General features: G+C 45.2%; 1 protein-coding gene across 5 annotated transcripts in view; it reads right to left on the bottom strand.

Annotated features, from left to right (window-relative positions):
* The window catches only part of CACNA1H (calcium voltage-gated channel subunit alpha1 H), a 221,701-nt gene that overhangs the window by 8,484 nt on the left and 196,423 nt on the right, over nt 1-16,794 (bottom strand). For all 5 annotated transcript variants that reach the window (XM_062588649.1, XM_062588647.1, XM_062588651.1 and 2 more), the window contains 4 exons: nt 16,614-16,684; nt 7,034-7,112; nt 4,792-4,913; nt 3,946-4,284 (listed from right to left, as the gene is read on the bottom strand). In XM_062588649.1, coding sequence (XP_062444633.1) covers nt 3,946-4,284; nt 4,792-4,913; nt 7,034-7,112; nt 16,614-16,684 — 611 coding nt within the window. The remainder of the gene's footprint in view (nt 1-3,945; nt 4,285-4,791; nt 4,914-7,033; nt 7,113-16,613; nt 16,685-16,794) is intronic.

Consider the following 16,794-nt stretch of genomic DNA (forward strand, 5'->3'; position numbering starts at 1 on the left):
GGGATCAGCAACAGTTATTTACAGGTAGTTGGCATGAAGTGCTATCTGCAGACCTATCCAGTAGACCTATTGGTGCAACCCAGACCTTTCATCTGCTACATGAATGTATCAGCAATGTGGGCTGTGCTAATCGGCCTTTGGCTATTGCAGCTAATAAGCTATCAACTTCGCAACACCTGAGCCAAATACAGAGGGGCAATTGTTAAAAACCTGCTGCCATGAAGAGGAAAAAAGGCCCTACTCCCCTTTTTCAGCAGTCTGACAGAAGAATCATAGTATTTTTCTACTGAATCTCAGTTCTTGTTTACAGGCTTTTAAAATGCTCTTTGCTGGCTGGGACAAATGAACAAAAATCTCCTCTCAACACAAGCAACTGTGATTTCTAAGATTTCAGTTACTGAGACTCAAGCAACCTAAGGACTTGGGCAAAATTCTGAAGGTTTCAAAGACTCCATAAGAAATACTTTGAGCCACGGAGATACCAAGTATGTACAAGAAGCTTGTTGGCTCACATTTGGCATGCTGCTCTTGACAAATTGGAGGATTTGGAGACATACCAAAAACTCTTGCTTTGTGGGAAAAGCCTGATGCTTTGGTGTCTGATCCCGCATGCTGGGAAATCAATGCAGCTCCCTCAAATCCCATGAATGCCCAACCTAGACTGGCGCTGCTGGGACTGCCTTGGGTGAATGCTGCATGCCAGCACCAGACCACGCTGGCAGTGAGGGGGCTGGTGTCCCCATGCGAGGTGGGGAGCATTCCAGGCATCTGGATAGAGACATGCAAGGTGGGAGTTTACTTGCTGTGGGACCCCTCTCAGGCCGAGCAGAAAGGCGATAAATTGACTGCAGATGGCCCTGGTGATGCAGCTCACAGATGTCAGTTAAGCATTATAAATCTGTGAACCGAGCTCCTGTTTCTGCGAATCAATAATCTATTGCAGCTATGATCTTGCTCTGGTGCAGAGGGAATACAAGAAAAACAATCCTGCAAATATCTCAACAGGACATGACCCTTCCTGGGTGATTAAAGAGTCAGAAGTTACTCTGTAAGCAAAGGAGATTTGCAGGATATTCTGGAATGGGGAATGCTGTTACTCCTCAGAGACCTGGAGCCAACAGCCTGTAAACAAACTGTGGGCATAATTCCCAGAGGAAGGGCTCCTCCTGACCCTCTCGCCCGTCCTTGCCAAAGGTATGTGTCTCCAGCACTGTGAGCAAGCTCAGCCGCCTCCTGCAGCCTCTGTGATGGGGAATGGAGAAGGCGAAGGAGGTAAGTCTCAGCCTGTGTGCACCAACAGTGCATGCCCCCGCACAGCCCAGCTCCGGTGGTGTAAGGGGTCGCTTCTGTTGGTCACCACAGAGACGATAAACTCTTTGCTCTGCCAGTAGAAACGCTGGGATCCTTGCCATTGCCCTGGGCTGACTGCAGAGAACATCCTGCTTGGAGGCTCACATCAAGGTCACCTGGTGGTAGCCCAAGACTGACCTCAGTTTTGACCAAAAAAGACTGGAAGCAAAGAATGTCAGTGTAGGAGATCTGAATAAACTGTTATCTCACAGACCTATGAAGCCTGCAGTGCCCAGGCTGTGACAATGTGTACTGATTTACTTACACCTTTCTGTCTCCTCAGTACTATACTATAAACAAGTTCTTATGGTAACAGTAAAAAAAAACCCAAACTCATCTGTGTTTCTACTGCAAACCAAGAGAAGACTCCTTGCAGGTCTCCAGCTCTAGCTATACCATTTGAAAACAAACTGCTTAAATATCATGCTATACATTAAATACAAGTGTTTTTTTCTTTTTCCTTTTTTTTTTTTGGCTTGAATACTTGAAAAAGTATTTCATTTGTGTCCCATAAAAGGTTGCTGGTAGAATCGTTTAGAACATGCTTTTTGCCTGGCTACCGAACACGCAAAGGCAGTACAAAGGACAGAGGATGCAGAAGACTGTTCTGGCTGTGAAGCAACAGGTTTAGGACAAGTCACACACCACCGCTGGCTGCACAGCACTAAAGCACAATGCCACAACGCAGAAGCAACGGCGCGGCGTCATTCACCTCAGCCTCGTGGCCTGGGGTTTTGTGGGAAGGTGTCAGGACATGGTGGGAAACAGAGCAGAAGGACGAGATTTCCATCATGGGAGTCTCACCCCGCTCCAGCATGTCTGAGTCTGGGATGGCTAAAGACACATTCTCACAGCTCAGCGCCGCCTTCAGGTACAAAATCAGGGAGATAAAAAGCATCAGTAGCAGAGCAAGGCTGGGTCTTACGCTTCAACCCCTGTATTTGCCCTTACCTGCCCCATTCAGCCAGAGCAGGAGAGAAAAGGAAACACAGACTGCAGAAATGGTAAGAAAACACAGTGACCTTCCAGGGTCTCTACCCATGCCCACTATCAGTGGCAGATTAGCCACACTGAGCCCTAAGTATTCCCCCTCCTCAGTGCAGCTAGTGCAGACCACACTACTGAGCTGCCAGGCACCCAGGCCTGCCTGGAAACACCTGGGCGTCAGGGATGCACCCCCACGATCCAGCCCTGCCGAGCACGGTGCCGGGCAGGATGCTCCTGCCTCACCGCCACACAGCGGAGGAGAAGCCCTGGCTTGTAAATCTTCACCTGGATTCGAGCAATCTCATCCTCAGCTGGAAGTCTGCTCTCAGCTGTCTGCTTGCCGTGCTCTCTGTCTGAGGTGTGTTACCTCTCACCGTGAGGTTTCTACGGCTAAGAGGAAGCTCTGCACACAAACTGAATAGCCCTGCGGAGAGCTCAGGGCTTTTAATCTGCTCAGGAGAGACTGGCAGATCAGGGAAGTTCAAGGAGACTGAGCCTGTGCAGGAGGATGTGCCCTCTCTTTCCCCAAAGAGAAAAGCAACCTGGCTGTTTGTGGTACATTTTCCTGCAGAAATTTCTATTAGAAACTACAATCAAATAGCAAATTCCCCATTGCCATGTAACTAAATTCCTTTTTACTTAACTTAATAGAGTCTGATGGATTTTACAAAAATCTAATTTAATGTAATTTAATCTCAAATCCCCCATTGATTTTGTGGTAGATTTATTTGTGATCACAGCTACAAAGCAATTCTCTATTCAGTCTTAACCATATGCTGCTGACATGAGATGAGACAATCACCTCGGGCCCCTCCTTTCTCACTGACTTCTGATTGCCCTATTTTCTAGTGGACTAACAGAAACCAGGGAGCAGGCAGTCTAGAAAACATATCCGGGGACCTCCAGCTTCTTGCTGAGAGTCTGACAGTTCCCAGGGTCCAAGCTGGCCATGCCCTAAGCAGAGCAGGAGCCAACAGGAAGCTGCGTGCTTACGTCAGTGCTGGTCTGCCCTGAGCTGCACACAGGGATTTTCAATACACACAGAATTTAAGAGTGATTTAGGTTTCTGAAATACTTGGTGCTTCTCTGGAAATCCGAATGGGGGATTATAAAGAAGCTGTGTGGGATAGGCTTGTCTGAGCCGGGGTGCCCAGGGCTTTATGAGATACCTCCTAAGTGCTGTGGCCATGCTAAAATGACAAGGAAAGATGTGTTGGCTAGGGGAACAGGATGGGGATGTGCGGCTGCTATGCTTCTGAACTTAAAATAGACAAACTTTGAATGACTCCTACTGGAAATGGTAAGAGATGAACTTTCAACACTCCCCTCCCAAGGATAGGGGAGTTGTTAGCTGTGGAGGGCACACACCACGTGATCTCCCACCTCAGGGAGCCCTCCTGAGATGGCTCAAGACATGGAGGTGATGGTGATTACCCTGCATGGAGGGAGTTGGGAAAGCTGCCTTTCTTCCTCCCTGCCTGTCTCCTATCTCTTTGGCTTCTGCATCACTTGGATCTGACTGCCTGATGATGGGACAGCAGTGACTGGCAGGAACCAGCCCCCCCACCCCAAGCAGAAGAAGAGTAGATGCCTTGTGGGAACTGTTACCAGGGCTTGGTGCTTTGCTTGCACTGCTGACTCTGACTTCATGGTGTCCTGACTTCTGTAGGGTGCTCTGCCCTCCAGGGCCACCGTGCCTCCTCTGCTCCCACCAGCAGCTGATGTGGTTGCTCCTCTAGACATCTCCAGCTCAATTTCTGCATCCATCTCAGCATCTTCCTTGGCCTCCTTATTGCTCTCCTCCAAATGCTTCATCAGCACTGCCACCACTACGTTGACCAGGACAAACTGTGCGATGAGGACGAAGGTGACGAAGTAGACAGGAGAGATGACGGGCAGGTAACTGAGGCAGTGCTTGTCTTCCCGGGTGCATTCCCGGAGAGTGTCCTGAAACAGAGATGGAGAGGTGCAGAATTGCAAAGAGCTGGGGCTCTGAATACTGAAACCTTACAGACAACCTGTTGGGGACTGAAAAGCATAATAACATATCCCAGACACAACAGCTTTGGGGTACAACCAAAACAGAAGAAATTTTAAGTCCTATGGATTATGCCATCCACAGTACAGTTCTTTAGCTCTAGACCCAAAGAGGAGGACTGTGTTATGTTGCAAAGGCACAGAGCACACACTTACCCCTATCAGCAATAAGATCTGGGGAAAATTTTCAGAAATTTAATTTATATGCTGCAGAAGTATAATTCATATGCTAAAAAAAATGAAGCTTCAGGCTGAAGAAGACTTATGCCAAGTCATCTCTTGAAAATACCTCTGATTTTAAATGGAAGAGTTTAATTTTGATATTTTTAAAAGGAAACTTTCTTTGTTTTTAAAGCCCTGTTTTGTATCTGTGTTTCTACTGACAGAGAAAAGTACCCAGACAGAGATTGCACACACCTTCATGATACCATTCCAGTTGTCCCCTGTTGACACTCTGAAGAGGGTGAGAAAGGCCATACCGAAGTTGGTGAAAGTTGCATGTCGGCTCAAACCTTCGCAGGGATTTTCTTCACTGCAGTCTGCAGGAGAAAGAAGTGGAAGCAGGTCAGTGAAGCCAGGTTTGCCAGCTCTAACTTACATTCATTGTTTTTGGTTTACCAGCATCTACAGCACATAGTTTGGGACACCTGGGCTTTCTTCATGGCTGTGATGTTGTGGCCTGTTGTATCCAGGGCTGCCTCCCTTCACCTGGCTGTAAGACCCTGAGATACCTCATGGTGATCCACAGATTCAGGGAAGACTCTGGCTGTTATTAGACAATCTCACCACAACCTGCCACTACTGAAGCTTCTACTGAGACCAAGAAGCCAAAATCTTCCCAGTGGAGGCTGACAATACCCCACCTGCAGGATGCTGCAGGCCTGGGACAGGTCACCAGCAAGCTCCATCCTTGGAGGTTTTCAAGATTTTGCTGGACAAAGCCACAGCTGCCCTGATCTAGTGATGATGCCTCTAGTGGGAGGTCTCCAGAGGTCCTTTCCACCAATATTTCTGTGATTCTCTTGACTTTGCCCCAACGTGCAAAGCCAACATAGAGATTTAAAAGGAGGTGGAAAACAAGCTGGGTGTTGCTGAGCTATCTCAAAAAATATTGCTCTACAATATGCTTTGTCTGTTACCCTCTTGATTATGTTCCTTGTCTTGATTATTTTTTACAGACACATCTACTGTAAGGGATATTTTGCTGGAACAAAATGGAGCAATTTGATACATTTTTTCCCTGAGACTTAATATACTAATGAATGTAAATTGATCACATGAAATGTCCCTCTTTCCGTAAAACATGGGCTCATTAAGGTTTCATTAGGACAGGCAACAATGCCTCTTGAAAGGGTGTTTCACTATTAGACACTTATTTCAGAGGCCAAAAAAAAAAAAAAAATCCTCCACAAATGATCAGCCTTGGGGGGAGTGTTAGCAGTTCTCATGGCTGATCTAGACTAGCAGTGATTTGGAAAAGAAAATATTTCTCAGTCAAAATAGGGAAGGGAAGCGGTGTGCTGACTGCCTGCAGTTTGGGTGCTCACCCCAGATGAGATCAGAGCTCTCCCAATCTCTGACCACACGCTGCGGTTATTCAGTGGCTGGCATTAGCAAGGGGTGTGTATGGAAACGCAAGAAGGATTCAGAGCAGCAGAAGGTCTCTCTGTGAATAAAGCATTCTTCATCTTAGTGGATGAACAAGTACATATCTATAAATTTATAAATGTAATATAAAAATATACAATATTTCATTTGGGGTGGATGCAGAACCTATTTTTTCCAGAATTTGTGGAGACTGAAAAATAATTTGTCTCAGGTTGAAAGAAATATTTTGCTTTCAGGCATTTGTAATATGAGCAGAGGGCTGGACTCATAAAGGGGATTAATGACAGTAATAAAATCACTGTGGATGAAAGGCCCTTCTGATGCTCTTGAAGCCCTAATTGGGATGTGAGCATTGAGAGGGCTGCAAGAGGGGACACTTGTCTCTTTTGAAGCTGGCCAATGTAGGGCTACAGTCCTTCCTCTCTGACCGCATCTGATTTTCTTTTGAATGGTGGACACGTTCATGACCAGCTCTGCCGTATCCTTGAGTGGGAGAAATAAACGATTCTGCTGGACTACCAGGAAACCAGTGGATGCTTTCTGATTTATGCAGAAAGGGGAAGGTGATACCGAGAAGAACAACGGACCGACAAGACTTGGGCAGCTGGAACAGCAATGTCAGCCAAGTGCTGAAAACTAATGGAGTGTAGTGGAAGCTCCGAGAAGGGACATGTTTACGGTGGCATCTCTCCAACATGGATCTCATTACCATCCAGCTTTAGAGACTCATGTGCCATCTTAAGTAGCAAACCTCCATCTTTGAGAACATACCCATGCTGGATAATTATATTTAAACAGCAAATAGCTTCTCTACAGCCAAGGGTGGTGTTGGACAAATCTCTAAATGTGTGTGTGTGCACATTAGACAAGTTCTGTATTATATCCTCATGTGTCATCTGTGGCCCTGAGATCAAGAGAAAGCTTTAATCTTTAGAGTGTAAGCTGTGAAGCTAAGGAAGGCCCAAGAATGAGAGAGAAAAGAAAGGAAACAACTTAGATACCAAATAAATATTAACCGGATGAAATAAATTGTGTCAGTCACATTACTCACCTAGCTTGCCAAACAATTCCACTCCCAGGGCAGCATAGATAAAAAACAGGAGCATAAAAAGAAGGCCAAGGTTCCCTACCTACACAAGAAGAAAGCAGAACAAGGGTCAGGCAAGTTGAGGTCACAAATAAAATTGCTCCATCACATTTTAAACACAAGTAAAAGAGGGACTGGTGCCAGAGGTCAATCGTTGTCTCTCCTGGCTTCCAATATTCTGGTCGTCTTTCATGGCTCTGCTTCAACAGACCCAGAGAGGAGTCTCTTCTGAGGGTGAAGGACCAGATGTTCACAGGAGCAAAGCTGCCTCTGTGCATGGCGCCTCCCCACCCCGCTTCCACTTACAGGGATGCTGCCTTCATCTGTAATTTGGCCAAGCAGTAGCTCTAGCCTCAGTGGCACTTAGCACTGCACTTGAGTGCCACAGCAGTTTAAGTGACCTGCTGCTCCAGTCTGTGTTTTAAGGGCCTTTCCCTTCTGCTTGCCAGGTTAGAGATTCGGAGTCTGGTGCCTGAGGGTTTCAAGACCGTGACATTGACAAGACATGGCTCAAACCACCAGGAGGATCTGGTGAGTTTTCAAAGCTCTCGCTGGCCTGGAGGGCATTCAGGAAAGGAGCATGTGTCCCAGCAAGGAGGGGGTAAAGCTCTTCTTGTCTTGCCACAGATGTTTACAGATATTTCTCAATAAGAACTACCTGAATGTTAAGGCATGCAAAGACTTCAATGCCTAAAAAGAAAAGCCTTATGCCATACACTGTCACTTAGACGCAGGCAGCTTGCAGTACGAACATTGCACTGGGTGCTGCTATTAGGCGTTAATATGCATTTACAAAGTGCCTGGAGCAGATGATAATAGAAGTGCAATGATGCTAAAAAGAACACAAAGCTTATTAATAACCATGGCATTACCATTATCCACACTGGAGTCGATCACTACATGGGGTCTAAGCCTTTCAAACACCTTGCAGAGCAGGAGCTGCTTGCAATTCAGAGAGCACGAAGGCTAGAAATCCCTGCTAACCACGTGGATTTGATCTAACACTCTGGCCACGTTTACCCGTGCTGTTGCTTTTAAATGCCTTGGGTCTATAGCTCTGTAACAGAGAGAGAGTGACCAAGTTCTCCAGGCTGATACAGGCATTATTTTACTTTTACATAAAAATGAGCTAGGTAGTATTAAGATTTATGTAGCCAGGGTGGGTACATTCAAGAGGTATCCTGTAATGAAAGCCTCCAGTTTGAGTGAGCTTTCTCCTCTGAGGTAGCATAGTCCTTGTGTTGCAGGATATTTTGACCATGCTGCTTAATTTCATTAGAAAGGTGATCAGTACAATACCTGCTATCATAAAATTCATTTTTAACACAGCTACCACTTATGAAAAGTGCTATTTTGTATTAAAGAAATGGGTATAGTCAAATCATCCAGTGGTGACTGTAATTGATATAAGGCCTAAACTGGCTGCTACGCATACAGCTTTGCCATTCCACTAACTTTGTCACCAAACTCTAGGGAATAGTAGAGATAATGCAGAGGTGTGGATGGCTACTCTGAATTATTTCACTACATGTACTATCTTCTGGAATAATGTTTCCTAACTTACATCTGCTGGATCACTGATAGTTTGTTAGACATTAGAACATTACAAGGTAGTCTGCAAAATGACTGCATACCAAAAAAAAAAAAAAAAAAAAAAAAAAAAAAGGCACTGGAAAACATGCACTTGCACATAAGTGCACACACAAAGAGGCAAATGAGCTGATAATTAAAGCAAGGAAAATAAACGTGATCAATAAGTTTTCTAAGTTGAGTGTAAATTAAAGTCTGATGTTGTAGCACTGCAGAAGAGGATCTTGGATTTTTTTCAAAGAAGCCTATAAACTGAATATCCTACTTATTTTAATACCTAATAACTTAGCCTGCAAACTTTTCACATTGATGAAATTCTGAAGAATTTACCCTAACATCAAAGTTATTATCAGGTTACCAGTAAAAACTGTTATCTAGCTCTTAATATATAAAGGAAAACAGCCTTGCACGCGGAAGTACTGAAGATCAAGAATTCTGAACTGATGTGGCATTTATTGATGAACAGTTTGCCTAGTATCTAGTGTGCATTTATAACACGATTGTGTATTTATGGTTGTTGACTATTTGCATTACTGAATTGGGTTTCATAACTAGTCCTTCAAAGACTCCTTTACACTCATACGGTTGCTGCACAAGCTCAATCTATCACAGCCATGTGCATGCTCTAAAAATGCAAAGAGCTGTATGCTGTTTGCTAGTGTCTAAGGTGACATGGGCTGACATGTGCCCTGGACTGAGAGCCCCCAAACCAGCAGTTTCAAAGCTCAGCTGATGCACAGGATCCCTTGGGAAGTGATGAACATCTGACACTGATGTGGAGATGGGGGCCACATGGAAAATGGCAGAGAGAAGGGGAAGACAGGAGCATGAGATGGCTGATGCCACCACACTTTTTATCAAACTCCATCCCACCCTGCATCTAGAAATCCAGAGCTCAAGCATGAGAACACCCTGCTGCCCTGACTATCCCTGGCAGGTCTAACGTCCACATGGACATGTGCTGGCAGCTGGACTGGCTCCTGGGGTTGGAGAAGACAGGAGAGTCTTAGTGGCCCAAGAACACATGATGCTCAAGAGATAGCAGCTGAGCTAAGTGGCTCACTTCTTGCTTAGATGTGCCAGCAAAACCACCTGGTCTACTTGTGCAGCTTCTGGCTGTGCTGGACCAGGACAAGTGAGTGTCAGATCGAATATGTTGTTTGTACTTGCACACGGCTCACAGAGGCATGCCTCTCACGAGAAGGAAGCTGTGCAGCCCATGGCCCTTACCAGAGCTGCAGCATGGAGAAGGGATCAAGGTGATTTCCCACAGATGGGCTGGGGGAGCAGGCAGCGAGGTCATCCAGGGGCTGCTGAGCAGCAGAAAAAACAGACTGTATGTGCATCTGTGACCTTAAGTGAGTCATTCCTCTCCTGTAACTCAACGTACCCATTTATAATACCCTTGCAGGAAGGTAATTAATGTCTCTAAAGCACTCTGAGATCTACTGAGACCAGACAAGAAAAAGATCGTGCATGAATCATGTTGCTATGAGAACAGGAGGGGGAAGGAGCACACCCAGACATTTTTCCCTAGCAGTCAAAGGCTGGGATGCCTCTGCTGGACTCTCCATCACAGAGATTCAACTCTGGTCAGCAATCACATCTTTGGCAGCTGGTCATCCAGGCAGGCTCTGCAGAAGTGGTTCCGCTCTAGCAGCTCTGAACAGCTTGGCCCATTCTCTGTTTATCCATCAAACTCATCCTGACTTGGGCTGGGTGCCTTTGGCTGGGCAGAAGAACCTACAACCCCCCACTTTCCCACAGTCGGGGCCATCCACCATTTGCTGTGGCTCCAGTGTCTGGGGGAGGCTGGATCCTGTGGGAGTGAAGCAGAGGTGAAGAACATCCTGGAGTTGTTCTTGGTGCCCTAAAGTACCTCAGAGAAACCACAGGAGAAGATGGAGCCATTGATGAATGTTTGCAGTTCCTGGACCTTCATGCCCTTGCATCTTGGCTCTAATTTACTGCTGGCCAAATTGTCTATGTATCTGGGGGGGGAGAGAGGCCGAGTCCTCCACCCTACCCAAAGGAGCAAGGAGGCCTGGGGTGATGAGGCATCATCCTTCCCCACAGTATGCTTGGCAGATCCCAGATCTAGCTGGGATCTACTTTTGCAGATCCCTGGAATCAGCCTGCTCAGCAGCAAGGAAAGCAACACACCTCTCCACACGTGTGACAAAACCATTCCTCAGCTGCCCCTGTGTGGCCTGGAAAAGCTCTCCCTCCTCCAGTTATTGCAGACAGAACTGCCATTAGCACTGTGTCTAGTTTTTTGCTTGCCCCTAAGTGAAACTGTGGTAGCTAAGCACCACTGCATGTCCAGCCATCAGAGCTGGATTTCTGACCTACGTCACTAAGGGAAAAGCCTGTATCTGCAAGTGCTGAGATGCAGAGTAACTACACTACGTTGTGTTAGTTTGATATGCAAATTGTTGTGATACAAACCAACGTCAGGCTATAGGGGCTGTGATGCACACCTCCTCCTGGGCCCCGGCCAGTTGTGCTGTCAAAGGGATGTAGTGGCTGTGATTTGCACAGTTCTCCCTTTTCTCAGTTTGCCTCTGTATTAGATCACACTGCTATCAGCCAAGTCCTATCTCTGGGGGCTGCTGTGCCTCTGTTCCTCATCTACAAGTTACAGAGGGATAGTGGTTTTCACTAGCTGAGATGCCAAGTGCTAGAGGCAAGTTATTACCACACTGATCATGTGCACCAGGATACGAGCCATCTGGGCACCATCACATCTACACTGCACTACTGGCCTGGGTGATCCCACCCAAATCCCCCTGAAGCCTGTTGGCCTTGGCCTCTACCTCTCTCTGCTCTAGGTGAGACATTGATGAAAGACGTGTCTTTCACCCTCCCACTCCTGCAATAACTGGCCAAAGCACACTGCCACTCCTCTTGTGTGTCTTGCTGCTCTGACATCAATTATTTCTGCATCACTGGCCCACACCTTGGCATTCCAATTGTCCGTGTCAGCAATGCACATGGCTCCCTGGGATGCTTGTCAAGAGCAATTTCTCATAAAACGAAGCCTCTGCCAATCCGTTCCAAGGACATGAGTTCTCCTCATCTTCCTTCCAGCACTCTTCAGCTAAAGCAATAAGCTTGGAAGCAGGAAAACACAGGCCAATTTATGCACAAGACCCAAGAGAAAATGGACACATTTGTCAGCTTGGAAAATAGATGCCATCTGTGTGGATTCCAGGACTAGTAGAAAGGGCCGACTGACAAGTTTGGAGGCTAAAATCATCTTATTTGTGCAACCACAAGACCACTAGCAGAACTGAATGAGCTCCCCCTTTTGTATATCTGCTCAGTCCCACAGGGACCAGTGCTAAAAGCCAGGAGAGGAGCAGTTTCTTTGCCTAATGATTTTTGCTTTTTTACTGACACATCTCAGGCATCTCTGCAAGGTTTTCCAGCATGTAGCATGGCACACATCTACCCATCTTACAGAATCAGTCTCAACTGCAGTGACTTGCTAGTGAAGGACTCCTGTCCTTCTGTCTGTGCTTTACAATCACTGTGGGTTTTCAGCAACTGGCAAAAGCAGGCTATTGCTAATGTCCCATAACTGCTGACAGACAATGCCAAAAACACCTGCAAAAGCTGAAACTAAGATAAGCACAGGAATTGCCGCACCAACAAGAGTTAAACTCTGGACAGGAGCAAACTACAGACTCTGTCCTTCAGGGGACTGATGGAACGAGGAGTTCTTCACGTTTTTCTTGGCATGGACTTTATCTGGGGGAAGTTCCAAGCTTTGAAGACAAGGAGGAGGTATACTGTACAATCCTGCATTTAATTAAAGTGCCTTCTACAGACCTAGTGAAAAAAAGGAGGAAAAAGAACTCAGATCTAGATAGATGGGGCTAGATTTCATTTTTAGTTAGAATGGCACAAATAAGGAGTCACTGTGACAGAATTAGAATGGTATAAGAATGAGCATCAGGAAAGAGAAGAAGAAGAAGAAACAGACCACCTTGCAAAACAGGACCCTTTAGCTTCTCAACTATGTCTTATTACCATTCTCTGTGGACTTAAAACCCCCCCAGATACTTCCTAAAGTAAAATCATGGCATGAAAAAGGACCATGGAAAACCAGTAATCTTTCCCCTCTTTGTGGCTGTCACCATTCCTGCTGACGGGATTTGATAGGAAAGTTCCACGATTAACTCCTGCTGGCCCTGCAGAGCCAAGAAGGCAATTGGACTGCATTTCACTATGCTTGTCCATTAGGAACAGCACTGGCAGCTTAGTGCTCACTGCAGGTTTTCCTACTTGCAATCGATTCTAGAAGTGCTGTGCAACTGATCTGGATTGCTTGGTACAGTGGAGTCACTTACACAATGAGCATTTTAACGCAGCCAAATGCAAAGTCACAAATCCAAGAGTAAAGTGCAGGCCATGTTACAGAGAGGTTGAAATGCACTTGGGAAAGCAGGTCATCTGGAAAGGACTAAAGGATTACCCATCAAATGGGAGTCCTAAGGAAAAAATATTGCTTACAAAACTGATGCAACCATCAGATATATAAGCAAAAGAATATTCAGCTGAAGCACAGGAGTGGTATAATTCATTACATAGCCTTAATGGAACCAGAGATCATAAAGATATGGAAAAACCGGAAATAGGTCTTGAAAACTTGCTTTGCACTGAGAGACCAAAGTAACTCAATGTTATTCTGTTTGCCAGACTCTAAGAAATTATTTTCTCTCTTATCTTATTACTACCATAAAGGCGAAATTCAAAAAAAGAAAATTCTAATGGAAAACAACGGAAAATCAAACTCGACTAATGCAGACTAAAAACAACACTTTTTTTTTTTTTAAGCAAAAAGAGTAAACATCTACTGGAAGAACTTATTTCCTAACACTTCCATCCTTAAAACAAGACTGAGTGGCTTTTAAAAGACAAGCTAAAGTTCAGACCCGAGCTATGTGGCTTGCATTATGCAAGGAGCCAGCCTCTGAGATCACAGGGGAGTTTTGAGTCTGTTAACTGCGGAACAGAACTGACTGAACTGGGAATGGCAATATCTAAGGGATGAAGTCAGTTCTGGTCATGCTAGCCCAACTCACTGTCTGTATTTAGCTGTTTAAAGTAGTAGATCTATTTCAAGTTTATACCAGCGTCTCAGATTTTAGCACTTGATACTTCGAAGTCCATCACGTATTGCTTTCATCTGCTAAAATGGTATATCATGGTTCAGAATTGAGGTTGGCAGTGCCTTTCTAGGTGACCCTGGCACACTAGCAGTTCAGCCTCTTGATCAATGCAGCTGTGAAACTGGAAAACTCAGATTCCTCTTTGAGAAGAAGATGCCGTCTTCAGACTGCACAGTAGTGGGTAAAAGAGTCACCACTGTACAAGCACAGATGTCCTGTGCCAACAACATGATGATTGATTCAAGCTAGCAAGTGTTTGCTGGGGCTAAGAGGGTATGGAGGTGGTATGCAAAGAAGGTGCTGTTTTGAGGTCTGTCCCTGACCATTCTTTCCGTCTCCCTTGCCTCTCCTCATTTTTGTGAACTGGTAGACAGCAGATTGTCAGATGAAGAGGCTGCAGTACGGTAGGAATTCTTCCTGCACTAAAAACAGAAGGTCAAGTTCAGCCTGAACTTCCAGAGGAGGAGACTAAGCCTGCACCACGACACCTTCGATCATGCATCAGAATGCTGACATCCCCCATGTTTGGGGATAGTTGGTTCTCTAGGTGTACCACAAGCTATTTCTACTGCTGAAGAAAAACAAATAGGAAACTGATGGAAATCATCAAAAAGAGAAAGAAAAAAGTGTATCACAATGCCAACAACTTACAAGGCTAAGGCCATAAATGGACATTCAGCATACTCTAGACAAAGAATTTTCTCCCAAAATTTCATGGATAAACATGGAATTCATTTTTCTTGTCACTTAGCAGACACATTCAATGAAATTTTTCTAGCTATGGTTTTAGGCTCCTTAATTAAGTGTGGTAGGAACTCTTCCCCTGCTTTTGAAATGAAAGCTGTAGTTTTCAATGCGGGAGAGGTCTCCCCAAACTTTCCTCCTTATTTTCTGAATTGCACTGGAGGGCAAAATAGCATTTTTATTCACACAAGATCTGCCTGGAAGATCTCTGGGGATTTCCCTTTAAAAGAGACTTTGTTTTGAATGTTAACTGCAAAAACACCCCAAGGAAACAAAGAAACTGGCCTCCAGCCACTCTATTGTTTGGGGGGGAAAAAACAAGGAGAGAGAGAAAATATGCTCTGTAATCACAATGCTTTCGAAAGAAAAATAATAGACACAAATCAACTGCTTTTTTGAAATGCCAAAACAGGGGTCAGGTTGATAAATTCCGTGCTTTAGTGTCAGCCAAAATGCTTCACTGAAAATGAAATCTGAATACCAAAGGGTAAATGTCTTAGATTAGAAACATCTTTATGGCAGTGATGAAAAGTAAATGTGCCTTTCCAAGAAAAAGAAATTCCCCTTGTTTCACAGATCATTTTGAATAGACTGTGGTTGTCTGCACTCAGCAATTAACTCGTAGAAGTGTGTTTGGATATTATAGATAGTAGATGTACTACTTCCCATATGGTCACTTATTCTGGAATAGATGTCTACATGGCATATATTTTTGGCCAAGCTGGAATGCTACCATCATGCCTTTGCAACATGATCCTCCCGTGGAGAGCTGCAATTGCTCAGGATGGGACTGCCCTGGCTGTGTGCTGCCATGTCCCAGCATGGACAAGTCGGGGAGAGGGGGCCCAACGTCTCAGTCTGACAACAAGTCCATCCCAAGACATACTATGCTGGCATGTAACCTGCTTTTATACTAAATGTCCCTTCCAGCAACTCAGCTGTGGGATGGTTTGCAGGGGTTCAAAACCAAGGATTTGTCTGTCCATCTTTGCAGATCCCAGGATTGCTACCTCTGAATTGCCGGCTCCCAGGAGTTCCCCTGCACCTCATGTTGGCACTTATTTCTGTGCAGTGTGTAGCATTAAATGTTTCCTTTCCATCTCAGAGCATCTTCACCCTGTTTTATACAGGGGTGAATGGGTCTACAAGAGCCTGGGCAATGGGAAGGCAATTATGCAGCCCCTTTCCCCACTTCCAGTACTGTCTAGGATGGGATACATGATCCTGGTGAAATGAAACAGGACAATGTAGATAGCTGAGCTAACTCCGAGCACTGAAAGATTAGGAATCAGATCATCAAACCCACAAATTAGTAGAATACAACTTAAATATCACACATTATAAGAAAACCAGAGAAACCATAAACTACTTGTAATTCTTCTGATACGCCTTAGAACTTTTTAGGGGAGAAGTACAAGTCAGCAAAACATTTTTTTTTTCAAATGAAGTAGTTGATCCATAAAAAATGGTCCTAGGAACCGAGCATTTCAAGGATTCTATTAAACATCATTATAACTGGCAGTATCATTGTTCCTCCTGCAGCTCACAAGAATACAGTGATTTGAAACCCCATTTTAAGGTTTTAACTTTCAGAAATGCCTCCCCTATTTGGCTTTTGAAGTCTGCAACTCCTCTGTCAATAAGTGTCAGTAAACATAGCTGCTTCTGCCTCACAAAGAAAACTGCTGAGCTGGAAGCTGTTTATTTCCAGTGCTTTCACCAATGGCTTTCTCTGTCTATCCTGGTGTTTCTTGACCTCCCCAGTGAATTCTGTGTTTTAGAAGAGCTCTGCCTACAGTGTTTAGCTCTCCATTAATTGCCTTTCCATCATTCTGTTTTTCCATCTAACACAGACTATGTGGTCAGGATTTACTCTGCTCTACCAAGGTACTGGTGGCAGTGGAGAAAGCTGATATTCTCACCAGGTGGCTTCCCATGTGCACCGAATGCAGTGGCACAGAGCTGCCCCAGTCCCAAAAGGCACAGTCCACCAAGGGGAACAAACTGAGCACAAATCAAGTCCGGGGGCTTACCTGGGGAAGTGCCTGCACCACTGTGTCCAGGAGAGCTCGCATCCCAGTGGCCATTTTAAGCAGTTTCAGCACTGCAATGAGAACCAGAACCTAATCAGTGGGGATAGGATATATTTCAATTTCAGTTCCTGTAGGGAGGGTTCACATCTCTCTTGTATCCATTCACACACATGGCAAGCTC

The sequence above is a fragment of the Rhea pennata genome, chromosome 15 (genome assembly GCF_028389875.1).
Source record: "Rhea pennata isolate bPtePen1 chromosome 15, bPtePen1.pri, whole genome shotgun sequence".
In the NCBI taxonomy this organism is placed as follows: domain Eukaryota; kingdom Metazoa; phylum Chordata; class Aves; order Rheiformes; family Rheidae; genus Rhea; species Rhea pennata.